The sequence below is a fragment of the Carcharodon carcharias genome, chromosome 7 (assembly GCF_017639515.1).
Source record: "Carcharodon carcharias isolate sCarCar2 chromosome 7, sCarCar2.pri, whole genome shotgun sequence".
NCBI lineage: Eukaryota > Metazoa > Chordata > Chondrichthyes > Lamniformes > Lamnidae > Carcharodon > Carcharodon carcharias.
In genome coordinates, this window is record NC_054473.1 from 20,966,117 (window position 1) to 20,987,550 (window position 21,434).

The 21,434-nt window shown below is 43.1% G+C and overlaps 1 protein-coding gene and 1 non-coding gene across 7 annotated transcripts in view; both read right to left on the bottom strand.

Moving 5' to 3' along the window:
• Positions 1 to 13,653, bottom strand: part of LOC121280298 — a 42,268-nt gene extending 28,615 nt beyond the window's left edge. The window contains exons 1-3 of one of the 6 annotated variants that reach the window (XM_041192147.1): positions 4,423 to 4,439; positions 3,780 to 3,881; positions 774 to 935 (exon numbers count right to left, since the gene is read on the bottom strand). In XM_041192147.1, coding sequence (XP_041048081.1) covers positions 774 to 848 — 75 coding nt within the window. In that variant the 5' untranslated portion in view covers positions 849 to 935; positions 3,780 to 3,881; positions 4,423 to 4,439. Of the gene's footprint in view, positions 1 to 773; positions 936 to 2,461; positions 2,585 to 3,594; positions 3,747 to 3,779; positions 4,191 to 4,422; positions 4,459 to 13,394 lie in introns of those variants that run through there. The other 5 variants (XM_041192150.1, XM_041192149.1, XM_041192146.1 and 2 more) reach the window with 5 other exon arrangements.
• A 1,217-nt stretch (positions 13,654 to 14,870) lies between these two features.
• Positions 14,871 to 14,944, bottom strand: trnan-guu. Its single transcript has one exon. It is a non-coding gene; the product is annotated as a tRNA-Asn (tRNA).
• Positions 14,945 to 21,434: the final 6,490 nt, after the last annotated feature.

Genomic DNA, 21,434 nt, shown 5'->3' on the forward strand with positions numbered 1-21,434 from the left:
GTGAAGGCAAAGGAGAGATTGCAAAAGATGTCATAAACAAAAGGTTGAAGGATTGTTGATGGTGGTGATACTGGCTAAAGGAGGTGCTAATAATGACATTAAGAGTGGAAAGCAGGATGAGCAAGTGACAGATGGCCCTAGTGGGGGTGGGGTGGGGGGAGGGGACAGTGTAGGAAAAAAGATCGAAATAGGATGAGGTTCATATGCAGCGTAAACATGAGCAAGGGCCTACAAAGGGCTGATCCTATGCTGTAAATACTTCATAGTATTTTGTAATTTGGAACTTGAAAGCAGGAAATGGACAAGATACAGCAGGAGCTAGTGATGTGATAGAGAAGTTTCCAAAAGCATTTCTGGCCCGGCCCACTCCAGGTCAGAAGAAAACTTAGCAATTACATCCTTTGTAGCTGGGGCCATAGGATTTTTTTTTTTAAAAACTGCTAAAAATGTTACATAGGGACATAGTGGCCAATCCCAAAGTACTAGCTTGTACATTGAGAAATTCATCAAAAACAAGCCAAGTCTAAAGCTTATACAGCGCATTCGATTTCGTGAAATATATATTAGATTTATTTGAAGATTCATGTATGCGCAGATATAATTTGACTTTTCTTCCAAAGTGACAAAATACTTTTTGCTATTTTAACATCGAGTTTTTCTTAAAGAAAAGTCTTGCATCCAGCTCAGTTTGCGTTTGATTGTGCAGAGTTTGTTCAAATGTAACCAAGTAAAGATGGGCTTAATCTTCCCAAATAATAGATGATTTGATTTACCTTACTCAAAGTAGCTGCCTCTCCTTCAGTGCTAAGTCTTCCACTTTCCTGAGCACAGTTAACTTGTGGGTCCATGGATCTATCCTTATTTGATAAGCGCTGGCTTATTCTGTAAATGCCAATTCCATTGGACGCTTTTCAAAAGATTTTTTTCTTCCAAACCTTAGAGCAAAAATCACACAAGTTCAAAATCCATGGTTTTTGGTTCTCAATAAAATATATTCCCACTTTTAGGATCCAGGCTCCACATCAAGCAATTCCAATAAGATACTACATGCACCAGATCCAAGATAAGGCTCCCTCTATTTAGCCTTTGTTAACTTAATTTCAATTTTAGAAGATTACCCCTACTACACAGAATCAGAGGTTTGCATTCAAGTCAAGACTATTCCAACGACTGCACTAGTACCAGCTCTTTACCAGATCAAAAACTAAAACACACCATTGTATTGTCCATAGTTCTGATTTTTTTTTTTCAAATATTTAGCCAATTTTTCCCTCAATAACAACACTTGCATTTATATAGTGCCTTTAATGTAGTAAAGCATCTCAAGGCACTTCACAGAAGTGTTATCAAAGTTTCACACTGAGTCACACAAGGAGATATTAGGACAGATGATCAAATGCTTGGTCAAAGATGTAGGTTTTAAGATTTGTCTTAAAGGGATAGAGAGAGAGAGATAGATATATGGAGAGGTTTGTGCCTATGCTGCTGAAGGCATAGCTACCCATTAAAAACCAGTTAATATTGTGGATACGCTAGAGGCCAAAATTGAAGGAATGCAGCAGAGATCTCAGAAGCTTGTTTGTAGGGCTGGAGGACATTGCAGTTGCAATGGCCTCAGCATCAACCATGTGGCAAAGCTTTAACAAATCTCTCTGGAAAGAAATTTCGCCGGATCCCCCTCCTCACTCCCTATTTACACAGCCATAGTGTTGGACAGCTACTAGTTTAAAGAATAGGCTACTACCTAGGACTGTGAATTTGATGCAGCTGACATAATTTATAATGGAAATTTGATTCATCATTCAACAGGGAATGAAGTCATACAGTGTCAAAGCAGGAGAGTATTAGAATAGCTCAGTAGGAACCCAGCCTACAGACCTAAATGACAATTCAAGCTGGATGGGATGAATATACTACTTTCAGTCTACCTTCTTGTAGAAAAGGGAAGATTTTGAGAATCTGGAGTGCAATCCACTCCAGTCTCTCCCTATCAAGACACCTGAACCATTAAAATTCACATGCTGCCAAACTGTACTCAATGGTTGTTAATAGGCTTTCCAACTGCTGATGGGATGTACCAAATAAGGGATAATACTTAAATTATTTTGAGATGAGTTATAAAGAGCAAACTTGGTGGTGGGGTTGGCATACTCATTTTTGCTGGAAAGATTGTTATATTTCTGCAAAATTTCATTATGGAACTCTAAAAATGAAGAAATTAGAAATTGTTCTCATCACCTCTTCATACGCCAAGCTATTAAATATGTTGTTTTAGTTAAATCATTTGAAAGAAAATTGACCACATTCTTTAAACGGGATATAAAAGGGATATAAACCTCAGGAGGAGGAAAGATGAAAAGTTATAATATTAAGCCTGAGCTGTTAACCCAAATGATGTGTCAAACTGCATGATTTAAATAATGTTTCCTCAATCTTATGTTCTTACAATGTGTCAACTCACCTGGAATAATGCAGGTTGTTGTGTGGGCCCAACAGTGTAAGAGAACTTAATCAGTAGACACAGTAGATCTGGATATTGTCCTTACAAAAAATCCCACCCAGTTTTAGGTGGGCCTCAATCATGGCACATGTATATTTTTGTTCGGATGACCTGCACTACCAGCTGCACAAAACCCTCCCTTTTGCATATAAATGCAGGTGTGAATGGCTACTATCATCTACCTGTAACGTTAGTGCCAACAGTAACCATGCCAATGTATAAGGGACAGCATTAAGAGAGCATATCCCACAGCAGATACTGCACAGTGGAGGCTACATTTTTGTGATTTATTTTCTGAGCTTCCTCTGATTTCATCAGGATAATATTCTTTGAATGCAACATAACCAAGAAGTTTTGCTTTTGAAGTAAGTGGGTGTCTGAAGATTTGAAAATTTTGAGTGAAAGAGCTAGATTTCCAAATGGGAATGCTCCTTTATCTGCATTATGAAAAGGAAGATGACGAGGATATAACAGAGACTAGACTGGAGGAAAGAAGAATGAAGCAACACCAAATATGATCGCAACGACCCACTGATACTCTGCAGGATTTAATCGACCTTGCAACCGTACTTAAGTTTCCTGGGTTTTACAAATTCAATTTCTTGCCTAATGTCTGCAACCTTAATTTTTCTTCATCTATTGACATCTTTCCATCATTATCCTCTCAGATCTCAAATGCAAGTCCCACACCTATCACCCAGAAGTTAGGTTTCCTATTCTCTGAACTTTCCAGTCTTGTTCCTCCCAATGTCCACGGCACTACTACACGATCTTCCTACTCCCCATACCCTTATTGTCGAAATCAGAATATATCGTCAGGATCCCCGGAGTCACCAAGATCTCAAAGCTATTCAACTTTATCTCCTTCGGTCAATTCTTCCCCCAACGGTCTTTAAACCTAAGCTTATCAGTTTTCAGTACTTAAGGGACGTTCATCCTCTCTCCTATTCCTTTGAATTTTGGTCGTGTCCGTTCCTTTCCCCCCGCATTTCTCGTTGTAAGTGCAGATCTCATAACAAAACAGCTTTCGTTGAATACAACACACAAACAAGAACAAATAAAATAAATGGCGAACAGGGAGATGCAGAATGTACCTCATGGCCACTGATGATTGTTGTTTATAGATTGACTTTTCCCTACTTTTGGAATGACCCACCGCGTAACAACTGTACACTGGCCAATATTTCCAACGGCTGCTCGAATTCCCCCTTAAGACAGCCGTTCTTTATAGAAGGAAGTGGAAAGCATTGTCTAACACCCTCCTGAACGAGCCCCATACCTGTTTGCTCGGTACAGTACTGTATTTGGGTCGCTCTGCAATCCAATCCTCAGAAGAAATGTTGTTTTGCCATTACTGCGCGATCCCTAAACTCGGGAGTTACTAGTACAAACAACGGAAAACAGAGAGGAGACACTTTTGAAAAACAAGCCCCTTCCACACACAATCCAAGTTGAACCGTCTTTGGGAATTGCGCATTTGCAGTCTCTTGGGGTATACCACACACACACACACACACACACACCAGGTTTAGTTTATGCAAATCAGCATTCGCCATTTAATTTCTGAACTCCGCTCCCGTGATAGGTCAAATGATTTAAAAAAGACTCATCCTCTAAGCAAATATATTCAAAATGGACAATAAACAGGTTTCCGAATGGCAAACGATACGCAAATGTGATCTGGCTTAGCGCCGAGTACAGAAATGTTTCAGTCACAGCATTTCAGTGTGAAAATGTTTCGTGCTCGGTCACTTAAACCCTGTAATCCGGACAAAATGAAAGAAAATTGAACCGCTCTGGCGCATTGTCGATTCGACACTCGGCCCGAGACCATCGGGAAAGTCCCGGCCCCAGAAACAAAAAATGCTGGGGAAAACTCAGCAGGTCTGACAACATCTGTGGAGAGTAAGACAAGAGTTAACCTTTCGAGTCCCCACAACTCTTCCTCAGAGCTAAAGGGAAGTTGAAATATGGTGAAATATACACGGTTTAAGGTTGGGGGTGGGGTGGGGTGGGGGTGTGGAACAGGTGAAGCTGGATAGAAGGCCAGCCATAGGTGGAGGCAAAGGAGAGATTGTGAAAGATGCCCCAAAAAGGTCAAAGGGGCGTTAACAGTGCTGGTACAGGCTGAAGGAGGTGCTAATGGTGATATTATTAAGAGTAGAAAGCAGAATGTAATAATAGCCAAACCAGGGTAAAGCGCTCTGGAAAGGACAACATGAACAAGTGACAGATGCCCCTGGTGGAGGTGGGGGAGGAATATCCAAAATAGGCTAAAAGCTGGGGATACAACAATGAATAAAAAAAATGGAAATAAATTTTAAAAAATAATAAAAGCAAATGGAAAAAATAAAATAAAACTTTTAAAATACAAATGAATATTCAAAAAAGGGGATCAAAAAGGGGTGAGGATGGAGGAGAGAGTTCATGGTCTGAAGTTGTTGAACTCAATGTTAAGTCCGGAAGGCTGTAAAGTGTGTAATTGGAAGATGAGGTGCTGTTCCTCCAGTTTGCATTGAGCTTCACTGGAACATTGCAGCAGGCCAAGGATGGGCATGACAGCAGGGTGGAGTGTTGAAGTGGCAAGCGACAGGAAGATCTGGGTCATACTTGCGGACAGACCGAAGGTGTTCCGCAAAGCGGTCACCCAATCTGCGTTTGGTCTCTCCAGTATAGAGGAAACCGTATTGGGAGCAGCGAATGCTGTAGACCAAATTGAGGGAAGTGCAAGTGAAGCGCTGCTTCACTTGAAAGGAGAGTTTGAGCCATTGGACGTTGAGGAAGGGGGAAGTAAAAGGGCAGGTGTTGCACCTTCTGCAATTTCATGGGAAGGTGCCGTGGGAAGGTGGTTGAGGTGTAGGGGGTGATGGAGGAGTGGACCAGTGTGTCCTGGAAGGAACAGTCCTTACAGAATGCCGACGGGGGTGGGGGGGGGGGGGGGTGAAGGGAAGATGTGTTTGGTGGTGGCAACATGCTGGAGTTGGCAGAAATGGTGGAGAATGAGCCTTTGAATGCAAGGGCTGGTGGGGCAAAAAGTGAGGACAATGGGGGACACTATCATGGTTCTGGGAGGGAGAGGAAGGTGTGAAGGCAGAGGTGCAGTAGATGGGGCGGCCATAGTTGAGGGCCCTGTCAACCACCGTTGGTGGAAAACCTCAGTTAAGAAAGAAGGAAGACATGTCAGAAGCACTGTTTTGAAAAGTGGCATCATCAGAACACATGTGACAGAGGCAAGGGAACTGAGAGAATGGGATGGAGTCCTTACAGGAAGCAGGGTGTGAGGAGCTGTAGTCAAGGTAGCTAGAGTTGGTGGTCTTGTAATGAATATTGGTGGACAGTCTATCACCTGAAAATGAGACAGAAGAGGTCAAGGAAGGGAAGGGAAGTGCCGGAGATGGAGCATGTGAAAATGATGGAGGGGTGGAAATTGGAAGCAAATTTGATAAATTTTTCCAGGTCCAGGTGAGAGCATGAAGCGGCACCAAAACAGTCATTGATGTACTGAAAAAAGAGTTGTGGGAGGGAGCCTGAATAGGACTGGAACAAGGAATGTTCCTCAAACCCCAAAAAGAGACAGGGATAACTGGGGTGCATGCGGGTATCCAAAGCTACACCTTTTATTTGGAGGAAGTGAGACAAGTTTAAGGAGGAATTGTTCAGTGAGAGTACAAGTTCAGCCAGACGGAGGAGAGTGGTGGTGGATGGGGATTGTTCAGGCCTCTGTTCAAGGAAGATGTGGAGAGCCCTTAGACCATCCTGGTAGGGGATGGAGGTGTAAAGAGATTGGACGTCCATGGCGAACAGGAGACAATTAGGGCCAGGCAACTGGAAATTGTTGATACGATGTAGGGCATCAGAGGGATCGCAGATGTAGGTGGGAAGGGACTGGAAAAGGGGAGAGAGAATGGAGTCAAGATAGGAAGAAATGAGGTCCATCACCCCAACACCTCAACTCCCTCCCACTGCACCTTCCCATGAAATCGCAGAACACCTGCCCCTTTACTTCCCCCCTTCTCACCGTCCAAGGGCCCAAACACTTCTTTCAAGTGAAGCAGACTGGGTGACCGCTTTGCGGAACACCTTCGGTCTGTCCGCAAGCATGACCAAGATCTTCCTGTTGCTTGCCATTTCAACACACCATCCTGCTCTCATACCCACGTGTCCGTCTTTGGCCTGTTCCAATGTTGGCCTGTTCCAGTGAAGCTCAATGCAAACTGGAGGAACAGCACCTCATCTTCCGATTGGGCACTTTACAGCCTTCCGGACTTAATATTGAGTTCAACAAATTCAGACCATGACCTCTCTCCTCCATCATCACCCTTTTTTGATCCCCTTTTTAAAATATTAATTTTTATTTTAATATTTTAATTTTTATTTATTTTTTCCACTTTTTAAATTTATCTTCATTTTTATTTTTTTTATTCATTGTTTTATCCCCAGCTTTTAGCCTATTTTTGATTTTTTCCCCCCACTACCATCCGTTCCCCCTACTTCACCCCCACTAGGGCTATCTATCAGTTCATTGCAGAGCGCTTACTCTGTCCGGCCATTATCACATTCTGCTTTCTACTCTTAATGTCACCATTAGCATCTCCTTTAGCCAGTATCACCACCATTAACATCCCTTTGACTTTTTGTTTATGACATCTTTGGCAATCTCTCCTTTGCCTCCACCTATCACTGGCCTTCTATCCAGCTTCACCCATCCCAACCCCCTTAAACAGTATATATCTCACCACATTTCAACTTCCTTTAGCTCTGAAAAAGAGTCATACAGACTCAAAACGTTAACTCTGTCTTTCTCTCCACGGATGCTGTCAGGCCTGCTAAGCTTTGCCAGCATTTTTTGTGTTTGTTTCAGACTTCCAGCATCCACAGCATTTTGCCTTTATATTAAATGGGAAAGTCCAGGTTGGCTGACATTGACCAGGACGGTTGCATTAATGTAGACTTTCAACTATTGGACATGAGGAAAAATCTACCATGGTTCCCATTGGATTTTGTGTGAATGCGTGCATATGGGCAGGGGAGGATGGAGAGATGAAAGGAAAAGAGAGAATGAAAAGGGCGCTGCTGATGAAAACAAAATCATGGTCAGGCTGTGATGACTTTTGTAGTCAAATAGCCTACCAATATTCACTGTCTTAAATTCCCTCATGCAGCATGGCCACGGAAAGTCAAGGAACCAGAAGCCCGTCGATGCAAAGAAATTACTGGATAAATAATAACTTTTATATGGTCAGTTTTGGGCCACAGGGATGTCAGCCAGCCAGGATAGTGGCAGCAGCAGTAGATGGGTCTTTGGGATGGGGTGGGTGGTGCATGGCTGAGGGGGGAGGGTGCATGCCTGGGTTGTCAATGACTGGTACTATTTTTCTGTAACATGGAAGAGTAAGAGAGATACATGTGTTGAATGTGTGGCCACTGCCCGAGTGGTCAGCGCCTGTACGGACTCAATGTAGGTCAGATCCTTTCAAAATACAAGTTGCCAGAGTAGCAGCATTGATGGACTGTCCCATTTTGATGCCTTTTCCCCCCAACCCTGTTAATGCCAATTTTGGCATATTAAAGTCAGCCTCTATGGGTCAGGATGAGTGAGTGTCTTTAGCAGACAAGAGGTGAAAGCAGAGGAAGGCAAGAATGATCATTATTAGGATTTGAAAAGATAAGGGCAACACAGAGATGGCGCCCTTTGCCCTGAAATTCTATGTTATTCTCCTAGTTTCTGGGACTAAATTGTGGACACTTTTTTTCTAGTGGCCTAGAAAGTGGGGATGGAAACCATTTTTGATTGTCTTCTGCTGTAAGTTCATAAGACCATAAGACGTAGGAGCAGAAGTAGGCCATTCAGCTCATCGAGTCTGCTCTGCCATTCAATGAGATCATAGCTGACCTGATAATCCTTAACTCTACTTTCCTGCCTTTTCCCCATAACCCTTCACTCCCTTACTGATTAAAAATCTGTCTATCTCAGCCTTGAATATACTTAATGACCCAGCCTCTACGGTAAAGAATTCCACAGATTCACTATCCTCTGAGATAAGAAACTCCTCCTCTTCTCGGTCTTAAATTACCTATTACCTGCTGAACTTGTATGCTACTTTTTTGTGATTCATGCACGAGGACCCCCAAATCCCTCTGTGCTGCAACTTTCTGCAGTCTTACTCCATTTAAATAATATTCTGGTCCTAGACTCTCCCACAAGGGGAAACAACCTCTCAGCATCTACCCTGTCAAGCTCCCTAAGAATCTTAAATGTTTCAATAAGGTCACCTCTCATTCTTCTAAACTCCAATGAGTACAGGTCCAACCTACTCAACCTCTCCTCGTAAGAAAATACCAGGATCAACCTAATGAACCTTCTCTGGACTGCCTCCAATGCCAGTATATTTTTCCTTAGATACGGGGACCAAAACTGTTGTCAGTATTCTAGGTGTGATCTAACTAGTGCTCTGTATAATTTTAGCAAGACTTCCCAATTTTTATACTCCATTCCTTTTGAAATACTGGCCAACATTCCATTTGCCTTCCCTATTACCTGCTGAACTTGTATGCTAGTTTTTTGTGATTCATGCACGAGGACCACCAAATCCCTCTGTGCTGCAACTTTCTGCAGTCTTACTCCATTTAAATAATATTCTGGTCCTAGACTCTCCCACAAGGGGAAACAACCTCTCAGCATCTACCCTGTCAAGCTCCCTAAGAATCTTAAATGTTTCAATAAGGTCACCTCTCATTCTTCTAAACTCCAATGAGTACAGGTCCAACCTACTCAACCTCTCCTCGTAAGAAAATACCAGGATCAACCTAATGAACCTTCTCTGGACTGCCTCCAATGCCAGTATATTTTTCCTTAGATACGGGGACCAAAACTGTTGTCAGTATTCTAGGTGTGATCTAACTAGTGCTCTGTATAATTTTAGCAAGACTTCCCAATTTTTATACTCCATTCCTTTTGAAATACTGGCCAACATTCCATTTGCCTTCCCTATTACCTGCTGAACTTGTATGCTAGTTTTTTGTGATTCATGCACGAGGACCACCAAATCCCTCTGTGCTGCAACTTTCTGCAGTCTTACTCCATTTAAATAATATTCAGCTCCTCTATTCTTCCTGCCAAAATGCATAACGTCATATTTTCCCACATTATATTCCATCTGCCAACTCGCTTAACCTGTCTAAATCCCTCTATAGACTCTTTGTGTGATCCTCATCGCTTGCCTTCCCACCTATTTTTGTGTAATCTGCAAACTTGGTGATAGTACATTCACTTCCCTCATCCAAGTCATTAATATATATTATAAATAATTGTGACCCCAGCACTGATCCCTGTGGCACTCCACTAGTTACAAGTTGCCATCCTGAAAGTTCCCCCTTATGCTGCCTTTTATTAGTTAGCCAATCCTCTATCCATGCTAATAGGCTACCCCCAAAATCATGGGCTCTTATCTTATTAAGTAGCCTTATGTACGGTACCTTATCTAACAACTTTTGGAAATCCAAATATATCACATCTACTAGTTCCCCTTTATCTATCCTGCTTGTTAGCTCCTCAAAGAATTCTAATAAATTTGTTAGGCATGATTTCCCCTTCATGAAGCCAAGCTGACTCTGTTTGATTACATTATCCATTTCTAAATGCTTTGCTATTATACCCTTTATAATAGACTCCAACATTTTCGCAATGACGGATGTTAAGCTAACTAGGCTATAGTTACCTGTTTATTGTCTCCCTCCCTTTTTGAATAAGGGTGTTACATTTTGAACAAGGTTGTAAGGTTCTGTAAGATCCCATTAGCCTGGCACCAGTGCTGTGTCAGCAGCCTTGCCACCTCTCGTGGTTAGAGCGGAGTTGTCGTCTCAGCAACTTCATGACCTGCTCCTCACAGAAGGTAAGGCCTTGAATCTCAGGGCTTTCCCTTGTACAAAATAAATTCTCTTCTGCAACAAGATTAAATGAAGTTGTTGAAGTTTAGCAATTAAGAAATATCTCACAAGTGGCACAGACAGCTGACACAAGTGATCTGCTGGTTTCACCCTATTAAAGTAAAGAAAGGGGGTTCAAAGTTCTGAGTGTAAATAATCATACTTAGCAGAGAAAGCAACACATTCTGTAAGATCCCGTTAGTGCTGTCCTACAATGTGAAAAGTTACTTGTAGAGCCACTCATTTTAAAGGATGAAGGGTGTGTTGGTATCCAAGAGGAAAGGGAGATTGGCCACTGTGTTACCTTGACTGCTTTTGTTAGGTTATTGAACCACTCACAGCACTGTTCTGCAGTTGCAGCATCACACCCTCTTTGTACAATACACTAAACATACTTTTTTGAAGTTTCTCTGGAATGGAGAGCTAGCAGACTCTCTTTTCTTTGCCCATTCTCATCTAGGAGGGATTAGAAGCCATTCCCATTGAAATGATTTGTTCCAACTCCAAGCATCCCCAGAACAGTGTTTGTATTTTACACAAGACCTATTCTTGAGACCAATGTAATTGAAATTCTGGTGGGATCAGTATTGCAGAGAATTGTCAGGGCAGTCCCACTTAAGGAGCACAAAACCAATGTAATTGGTCTTGTGGAATTCCAGGACCCTCAATATCCAAGGTTTATTTTCATATTTTTGTATTATACAGATTGCTGAGTACTGGCACATTAATATGCCAACACAGCAATATTTTCATCTAAAATATACCAGTTACTCAGTTCAAAAGAAGGCTTCAAATTTATCAGTAAAAAGCTAGTCACAGTAATGGTGACCATGAATATACCAGGTTGTCACAAATCCCATCTGGTTCACTAATGTTCTTCAGGGAAGGAAATCAACCATCCTTATCCAGTTTGGCCTACATGTGACTCCAGATCCACAGGAATGTGGTCAACTTTTAACCACCTGCTGAAGTGGCCTATCAAGCAACCCAGTTGTATAAAAGTGTTACAGAAATGTTGAAGAATGATAAAACTGGCAGATCATCTGGTATCAACCTAGGTACTAGAAATAGCAAAGGCACTGCCAACCCTGCAATGTCCTCCTCTCTAACAGCTGGAGACTGGTGCAAAATTTGGGAGAGTTGTCCTACAGACTGGTCAAGCAACAGCTTGACATAGCCATAGTCACCAAGCCGAACCTTCCATGCAATGTCCCAGACTCCTCCATCACCATCCTTGGATATGTCCTATCCCACCAGGAGGTGGTAGTACAGTGTTACAAAGTGAGTTGGGAACGGCTCTGGGAGCCCTCAAAATTGCCTCTGGGCCCCATGAAGTCTCATTTCATCAGGTTTTTTCCCCTTTATTCTTTCATGGGATCTGGGCCTCAATGGCAAATCCAGCATTTGATTCCCATCCCTAATTGCCTTTGAACTGAGCGGCTTGTGAGGCCATTTCAGAGAGCAGTTATGAGTTATCCACAGCGCTGTGGGCCTGGAGTCAAGTGTAGGCCAGACCAGGTAAGAATGGCAGATTTTCCTCCCGAAAGGACGTTAGTGAACCAGATGGGTTTTTACACCAAGCGATGATAGTTGTGGTCACCATTATTGAGACTAGCTTTATATTCGAGAATTGTTAATAGGATTTAAGTTCCACCGGCTGCCGTGATGGGGTTTGAACCCATGTCCTGAAGGCATTAGCCTGAGTCTCTGGATTACTAGTCCAGTGACATTACCACCTCATCCCCATTTTCTCATAGGGTCAGGTCAGGTGTCGGCAAGGAAAGCTCCTGCCCTAGCCCCTACTGCTGTCGGTCAGGTGATGAATTGGTGCTTTTCCATGCTGAACACAGAGTAGCAAGGGCACAGAATGTACTCTGGGTGGGGATTTAAATGACCATCACCAAGAATAGGTCAGTAGCACCTTTATTGACCGGTCTGGCCAATTTCTGGTAGACATATTTGCTAGACTGGTCCTGCGGGAGGTGGTGAAATGACCAAGGAGGAAAAACCTGCCTGACCTCGTCCTCCCCAATGTACCTGACACAGATGCATCTGTCCATGTCAGTATTGGCAGGAGTGACAACCGCACAGTCCTTGTGGAGACAGCCCCGACTCCACACTGAGGACGCACTGCATTGTGTTGTGTGACACCACCAACATGCTAAGTGGGATGGTTTCAGAATAGACTCAGCAGCTCAAAACTGGGCACCCATGAGGCGCTGTGAGCCATCAGCAACCTCATGACCTGGCATATCACTTACTCTACTGTTGCCATTAATCCAGAGGACCAATCCTAGTTATATGAGGACTGTAGGAAAATATGCTAGGAACAGCATCATGGATACCTAAAAATGAGCTGCCAACTTGGTGAAGCTACAACATGGGTCTAGATGTATGCATTTATCACTCTCTGCAAATTAAAAATATTTTCAATTCTAGTTGGACTGCTGTGGGTAAACAAGACATTTTTCATATATAACAACAAATGCCAAATCCTGGTCCAAAGCTACAGACAACTTGCATTGTGACAAAGTTTTCCGCAAAGTATCCAATTAAATTTTTAATGATTTTAAAAGTTAGCTCTAACAATGTTTTCCATATAGGTGATTACAGTGCATGCCTGTTATTCCTTCTGCACCAGTAGTCAACACCAATTATGGTTCCTCAGGCATCAGCGGCCTTCAATATTGCACACAGGTGGTTATTCTTCATGTGCAAGCCTAGGAGGAGAACTTGACACATGCAGGGATGGTTATCACAATCAAATTTAATTCCATCCTCACCCAATGTCATATATATATACTTCAAGTAGGTCACTGAAGAGAAATCAACACAAACCATTTATCAGTCCTGGGACCTTTCTAGTCTGTATGTTTTAGTACCACACCATTTCCTGCAATTACAACTGGATCATCCCTGTTTACTCATTCTTTTTTATTTACCTATTTGTTACATGTAAATCACTTACTCGGCTCCTTGGATGTGTTGAATTCCAACTCAGCTGCAAACTTCTGTTCCAATGAAAATTTTTTTGTCCCTGGTCCTTGTTCAGTGGTTAGTGCCCAATACTTTTCACTTTCCTCTGTCTCACTTTTACATTCAGCCTTTGTCTCTTTGAACTAATACCTCTCCCTCTCCTTTCTCACTTCAATCTTTAGGCGTACACGTATCCCTCTTACACTCTCCAACTATTTCTAACCCTGGGTTGCCATGGGTCTTTCTTCTTGATTTCCTATCTGTTTACTCACCCATGTGTATCTCTCTTTCCTTGTCTCTATCTTGTTCTAGCTATTTTGCTTCATTTACCTTTTGTGCTTTTCTCCTTCTTGCTTGCCCCCTCATTCCTTTCTCTCTTGCTATCTCCTTCTTCTCATCTCATTTTGTGTGTGTGTGTGCATGTGTGTGTGTGTGTGTGTGTTTTTGTCTGTGTCTGCCTTTCTTGTGTGGTTTTGCAACATGTATATGCGTGTTTGTGTCTCTCTGTCTCTCAGTATCGCTTCCTGTTCTTGTCTTTACATACCTCTCTCTTTAGTTGCCTTGCTGTTTTACTATGCTAGATTGGAATAGCAGTTCTTCTCGTCATTGGTATAATTCCTTTCTTTCCAGGTGTAAATGTAATCCTCTGTTAACAGCATCATTGCAAAACCTGATTTTCCTGAGAAAGAGAGCCTGTTCAAACATATTAATGACTGGCTGGTGCAACAAGCTCTACCAGTCCACAACCTTTCAGAAACAAGTGGATTCAATTTAAACTCACAGCAGCCATAAAGAAACTCAATTATTTACACAAAGGCAAGGACTGATCAGCAAATGGTTGTGTGCAATGTAGAATAGAAAGGATCTGCTTGTATTTTTGTTTGTGTTCAACTGGGGAGTAAAGAATGAAAGGGAATTCAAAGAGACACACATACACATATAGAGATGATAAGTGATAAAAGCAGAAAGAGAGAGAACTAGAGAATTACTTCAAAGCCAAGGGAGAAAAGGGACATAGACAAAAATGAGGCACACACGAAGAAGTGGATGAAAAGGAGATGGTGAGAAAAAAAAGACAGGGAGTGAAAGACTGAAAGGAGAATTCTCAAAAACAGCCAGCATCGATATTAGGGCGCTAGGAACTAAAGGCTGCTCCAATATGTCCAGTGTAAACCACCCTTGAAACTGAACAGAAAAAGGAGCAAAGACCAAATAAAAGGGTTTTAAACACTTTGATGTTTCTTGCTGTTTAGCCCTTTAAGATGGCCACTGCATATCATTGACAAGGTGGCTGATAATCTTTTGAGTAAACCTGTTTCCATCTGTTTCAGATGAAGTTACATTGTTTCATAGTTTGCCATTGTGAGATTTGAACTCTTGATCTTGGGGTTACAAACCCAGTACCATAACCACTTGGCTATTCAGGCCAAGCTCATAAAGGGTTATGGTGTGAAAACAGTGACAGCTTCGTCCCTGGGTGGTCTCAAACCACCAACCTTCCAGTTAACAGCCGAACGTGCTAACCGATTGCGCCACAGAGACCAGCACAATATTATTGTTATTTATTGTACTCTTTCAAGTACAAACACATTTCCATCTGTTTCTATTCAGATGAAATTACATTGTTTCATAATTTGCCATGGTGAGATTTGAACTCTTGATCTTAGGGTTACAAGCCCAGTACCATAACCACTTGGCTATTTAGGCCAAGCTGACAAGGTGGCTGATGATCTGTCTGGTCTGATCCAATGTCAACGAGCCAATGAAGTAAGTAGATAGTGCACAGGCTTTGGAGAGTCAGGAGGTGAGTTACTCTCTGTAGGATTCCTAGCCTCTGACCTGCTCTTGTAGCCACAGTATTTATATGGCTAGTCCAGCTCAGTTTCTGGTCAATGGTAACCCCCAAGATGTTGATAGTGGGGGATTCAGTGATGGTAATGGCATTGAACATCAAGGGATAATTGTTGGATTCTCTCTTGTTGGAGATGGTAATTGCCTGGCACTTGTGTGGCACAAATGTTACTTGCCACTTGTCAGCCCAAGCCTGGATATTATCCTGTCTTGCTGCTTTTGGACATGGACTGCATCAGTATCTGAGGAGTTGCAAATGTTGGAACATTGTGCAATCATCCATGAACATCCTCACTTCTGACCTTATGATGGAGGGAAGGTCATCGATGAAGCAGCTGAAGATGCTTGGGCCGAGGATGCTACCCTGAGGAACTCCTGCAGTGTTGTCTTGGAGCTGAGATGACTGGCCTCCAACAACCATAACCATCTTCCTTTGTGCTAGGCATGACTCCAACCAGTGGAGAGTTTTCCCCCTGATTTCCATTGACTCCAGTTTTGCTAGGGCTCCTTGATGCCACACTTGGTCAAACGCAGCCTTGATGTCGAGAGCAGTCACTCTCACCTCACCTCGGGAGTTCAGCTATTTTGTCCATGTTTGAACCAAGGCTGTATTGAGGTCAGCAGCTGACCCGCCCTGGCAGAAGCCAAACCGGCGTCAGTGAGCAGGTTATTGCTAAGCAAGTGCCGCTTGATAGCACTGTTGTTGACCCCTTCCATTACTTTACTGATGATGGTGAGTAGACTGATGGGGCAATAATTGGGCGGGTTGGATTTGTCCTATTTTTTGTGTACAGAACATTCGTGGGCAATTTTCCACATAGCCGGTTAGATGCCAGTGTTGTAACTGTACAGGAACAACTTGGCTAGAGGCTTGGCTAGTTTTGGAGCACAAGTCTTCAGCTCTATTGCCGGACTATTGTCAGGGCCCATAGCCTTTGCAGTATCCAGTGCCTTCAGCCATTTCTTGATATCACGTGGAGTGGATTGAAGTGGCTGAAGAGCATCTGTGATGCTGGGGACCTCCAGAGGAGGCCAAGGTGGATCATCCACTCGGTCCTTCTGGCTGAAGATTGTAGCAAATGCTTCAGCCTTATCTTTTGCACTGATGTGCTGGCTTCTCCATCATTGAGGATGGGGATATTTGTGGAGCCTCTTCCTCCAGTGAGCTGTTTAATTGTCCACCATCATTCACGACCGGATGTGGCAGGACTGCAGAACTTAGATCTGATCCATTGGTTGTGGGATTGCTTAGCTCTGTCTATCACTTGCTGCTTATGCTGTTTGGCACGCAAGTAGTCCTATAATGGTAGAGTAGGGAATATGCCGGGCCATGAGACTACAGTTTGTGTTCAAGTACAGTGCTGCTGTTGATGGCCCACAATGCCTCATGGATGCCCATTCTTGAGTTGCTAGATCTGCTCGAAATGTATCCCATTTAGCACGGCGGGGGTGCCACACAACATGATGGAGGGCATCCTCAATGTGGAGGCGAGACTTCACCTCCACAACGACTGTGTGGTGGTCACTCCTACCAATACTGTCATGGACAGATGCACCTGCGGCAGGCAGGTTGGTGAGGATGAGGTCAAGTATGTTTTTCCCTTTTTTTGGCTCCCTCACCACCTGCCACAGACCCTGTCTAGCGGCTATGTCCTTTAGGACTCAGCCAGCTCGGTCAGTAGTGGTGCTACCAAGCCACTCTTGATGAGGGATATTGATATAGAGTACATTCTATGCCCTTGCCACCCTCAGTGCTTCCTACAAGTGGTGTTCAATATGGAGGAGCACTGATTCATCAGCTGACAGAAGGTAGTATATGGTAATCAGTAGGAGGTTTCCTTTGCCATGTTTGACCTGGTGCCTTGAGACTTCATAGGGTCCAGAGTCAATTTGAGGACTCCCAGGGCAACTCCCTCTTGCTGTATATCACATGCCGCCACTTCTGCTGGATCTGTCCTGCTGGTAGGAACAGGACATACCCAGGAATGGTGATGGAGGTTTCTGGGACATCTGTGAGATATGATTGAGTGAGGATGACTATATCAGCCTGTTGCTTGACTAGTCCATGAGATAGCTTTCCCAATTTTGGCACTAGCCCCCAAATGTTAGTAAGGAGGAGTTTGCAGGGCTGACAGGACTGAGATTGCCGTTGTCGTTTCCGGTGCCTCAGCCGATGCCGGGTGGTCTGTCCGGCTTCATTCCTTTTTTATGGCTTTGTAGTGGTTTGATACAACTGAGTGGCTTGCTAGGCCATTTCAGAGGGCATTTAAGAGTCAACCACATTGCTGTGAGTCTGGAGTCACATATAGGTCAGGCCAGACAGCAGATTTCCTTCATTAGTCAACCAGATGGGTTTTTTCCACAATCGACAATGGTTTTGTATTCATTATTAACCTTTTAATTCCAGATTTTTATTGAATTCAAATTCCACCATCTGCTGTGGCAGGATTCAAGGTCTCTAGATTACTAGTCCAGTGACAATACACTATGCCATCACCTCCCCTCCCCTCCCCTCATCTGCCTAGATCCTAAATTCTAGAAGCCCCTCCCTAATCCTTTCCACCTCTCTGCTAGCTTAGACATTCTCTAAAACCTACCTCTGAGCAAGTTTTTGGTCATCTGCTCTTATCTGGCACGCTTTCAAACTTTGTTTTATAATATCTCTGTGAAAAGCCTTGGTGTCTTTTTATTATGCTAAAGGTGCTATATAAATACAAGTTGTTATTGTTGATGGAGGAAGAAAGAGACCCAGTAAAACAAAGAAAGTGTAAAGGAAGGTGAAAAATACAGACAAATTGCAGAAGAAGAAAGAATGTGGGAAAAAAAGCTAAGAGACAATAAAAGAGAGCAAGGAGAGACCCAACAACAACCTGCACTTATGTAGTGACATTAGCAGGAGCTTTATCAAACAAAATTTGACATTGAGCTACATAAGGCAATATTAGGAAAGGTAACCAAAAAGTTTATTCAAAGAGGTGTATTTTAAGGATGTCTTAATGGAGGGGAGAGAAGTGTAAATGTGAAGGGATTTAAAGATGGAATTCTCGAGCTTAGGGCCTAGACAGCTGAAGGCCTCCAATGGTGGAGTGACTAAAATTAGGAATGCTTAAGAGCCCAGAACTGGAATAGCACAGAGAACTTGTAGGACTGTAGGAGGTTACAGAGGTATGGAAGGGCAAGGCCATGGATGGATTTAAAAGGGTGAGATTTTAAAATCAAGGCATTTCTGGACCGGGAGCCATTGTAAGTCAGTCGAGGATGATGATTGAATGGAACTTATTGTGAGTTAGGTTAGGCAGCAGATTCTTGTATGAGCTAGTTTTATAGAGAGTGCAAGATGGGAGACCAGCTCGTAGAGCAGTGGGATAGTCAAGTCTAGAGGTAGCAAAGACATGGATGAGGGCTTCAGCAGCAGATGAGCTGAGGCAGAGGAAGAAATGGGTGGTGTTATAGAGGTAGAAGTTGGCAGTTTTAGTGAGGGAAAGTTTTAGTCAGGTCAGAAGCTCATCTCAGAGTCAAATAGGACAACAAAGTTGCAAATGGTTTTGTTCAACTTCAGTTAGTAGTCAGGGACAGGGATGGAGTTGGTAGTTAGTGAGTAGAGTTTGTGATATGGATTGAAGACAATGATCTTCCCAATTTCTAGTCAGATGGAATTTCTGCTCAATTTAGGATGGCAGACAAGCAGCCCGATAAATCAGAGACAGTAGTGGGTTGAGAGAGGTGGTGATGAGGTAGAGCTGGGTGCCATCAGTGATCATGTGGAACGTAAAGTGTTTTTGAATGATGTGGTTGACAGGAAGTATATCGATGAGAAACAGGAGGCTGGGGTAGAAGAGAAGCCGTTGTAGGTGATTCCCTGTCTGCAACTGGATAGGAATGGAACCAAGTGAGTGCAATCCCACCCAGCTGGTTGGCTTTGGAGTAAGTTGGTGTGGTCAACCTTGTCATAAGCTGCAGGCAGTTTGAGATGAATGAGGGAAGATCAAAGTCATTGTCTTCAATCCATATCACAAACTCTACTCACTAACTACCAACTCCATCCCTGTCCCTGACTACTAACTGAAGTTGAACAAAACCATTTGCAACTTTGTTGTCCTATTTGACTCTGAGATGATCTTCTGACCTGACTAAACTTTCCCTCACTAAAACTGCCAACTTCTACCTCTATAACATCACCCATTTCTTCCTCTGCTATCACAGTCACATAGGATATCATTTGTGACTCTGATAAGGGCTGTTTGAGTGCTGTGGCAGGGGAAGAAACATAATTGAAAGGGCTAATACATGAGTTGTGGGAAAAGTCAGCACCGATTTGGGAGGTAACCTCAAGGTCAAGGACTTGAGATGAAAGGGCTGCTTGAGATGGGGCAGTAGTTTGCAAGGACAGAGGGGTCAAGGGTGTGTTTTTTCTGAAGACGGGGTAACAACAGCTTATTTAAAGGGAGGTGGGATAGTGTGATAGATGCTGATGAGAGGGAACAGTGAACAATATCAGCTAAGGTGAGGGCCAGGAAGGGAAGTTGAGTAGTGAGGAGTTTGGTAGGAATAAGTTTAAGGGAACAAGGGGTGCATCTAATGGACAAGCTAAGCTGAGAGAGAGCATAAAAGGAGTTAAAGAGAGAAACTAGAGAAAGGTGTGAGTTCAGGGCCAGGACAGGGAGGAACTTTAGGGAAAGTACAGCTGGACAGAGAAAAGAGCAATGAAATAGTAACAGTGAAAAGAGACTGCCAGCTCCACAGCAAAGAGAATAATATGTGCATATCACCTGCTTCCTGCAGCAATGTGAAAAATTCATTCAAAAGGTGCTATGTATTTCTTTTTACAATCTTAACTTGCATAGAAACTGTAATGGATATGCATAGCTCACTTATTACCTGCCAATCCTTTTGAATGATTGCCCCACGTTAAATTCTACAGTGAGTCAATCACAAATATGCTGAAAATATATAAATTATTCTAATAAACTGCATAAGAAATTCCACATGGAAAACAATGAGTCACACATTATACAAAGCACAAGATGGAAGAAGCCAAGGATGACATCACTGGTATCAAATGGCCAAAATGGGAAAACTAATAACTGAGGAGAAGGGGTATAAATCCAATTGGAGGCCACAGTGCCAGTTCATAAAAGGATGAGGACATCCTTCAGTTCAGGCAGAAAATCAGAAAAGGTTAACCTGAAGATATTGTGTACAATGTCATATAGCATGGAGGAGTCCAGCTCTGATTGTGTCAAGGCTTCAGACTAAGCATGGAGATCATTCCATCCCAACGGTGATCAGCTCCATCAACATGACAGTGGTGCCCACCATGATGGAGCTTTGGGCAGGTTTGACAGCTCACAGCTCCGTCACCTTGGCTCTGGGGCCAATGTTACAAGGGGCCTCCAAAAAGTATCACAGGGCTCCTGCACTCTGTGCTTGCAGACTTGTAAGGGTGCTGAGACACAGTGCCAGGAGAGTACACAATGCCTTGGCTCCAAGGGAGAGGCACCTGCTATCTTCTCTTAGAATGACAGTATGCCTGCTCCTCTGCCAATATACTTACCAATGCCCTTGTCAGTGTCACATGGCCAGCTAAATGACCTGCCTCACTCCAAACTATTGCAGTTTACGGTCCAAGCCTCTAGGCCGACATCTACTCAATGTCACACTGAAGTAATTATAGCTTTAAGGAATGTAGTGACTATAGGTTTAACGCTTATTGTATTTAGTATCACATGACAGTGTGAACGAATCAGCTCTAAGCATGGAGAAACTTAGAGTGGGAGTTCTTCTAGTTGTGGAGCTTGATGGAAGCATGTAACTGCTGATGCAGCTTGTAAATAAAGTTTGATGTTTCTAATGGGAAACCTGTCTGGAAAATCAAGTCCATAGCACAAACCCATCTCCCACCAGCGGGCATCTGAAGCATCCTCAATAGAAAGTCAACAATCTTCCCCTGTAGCTACTGGGGAAGAACTTTTTAGAAACACTAGAATAGGGAAAGGAACTGAAAGGCACACACAAAGGGCTAGCACAAGGGTGATTCATAATTATTTCTGATGTTAGTTATTGATAGAATTAAGTTGTTTGATAAATAGGCCTGTTCTGGATTTGTTGTTGGCATTAATCTCTGTGGTGAAGTGGGGCCAAGACCCATAAGGCTAAGCTGAAGGGAAGCAATCGGATGGTG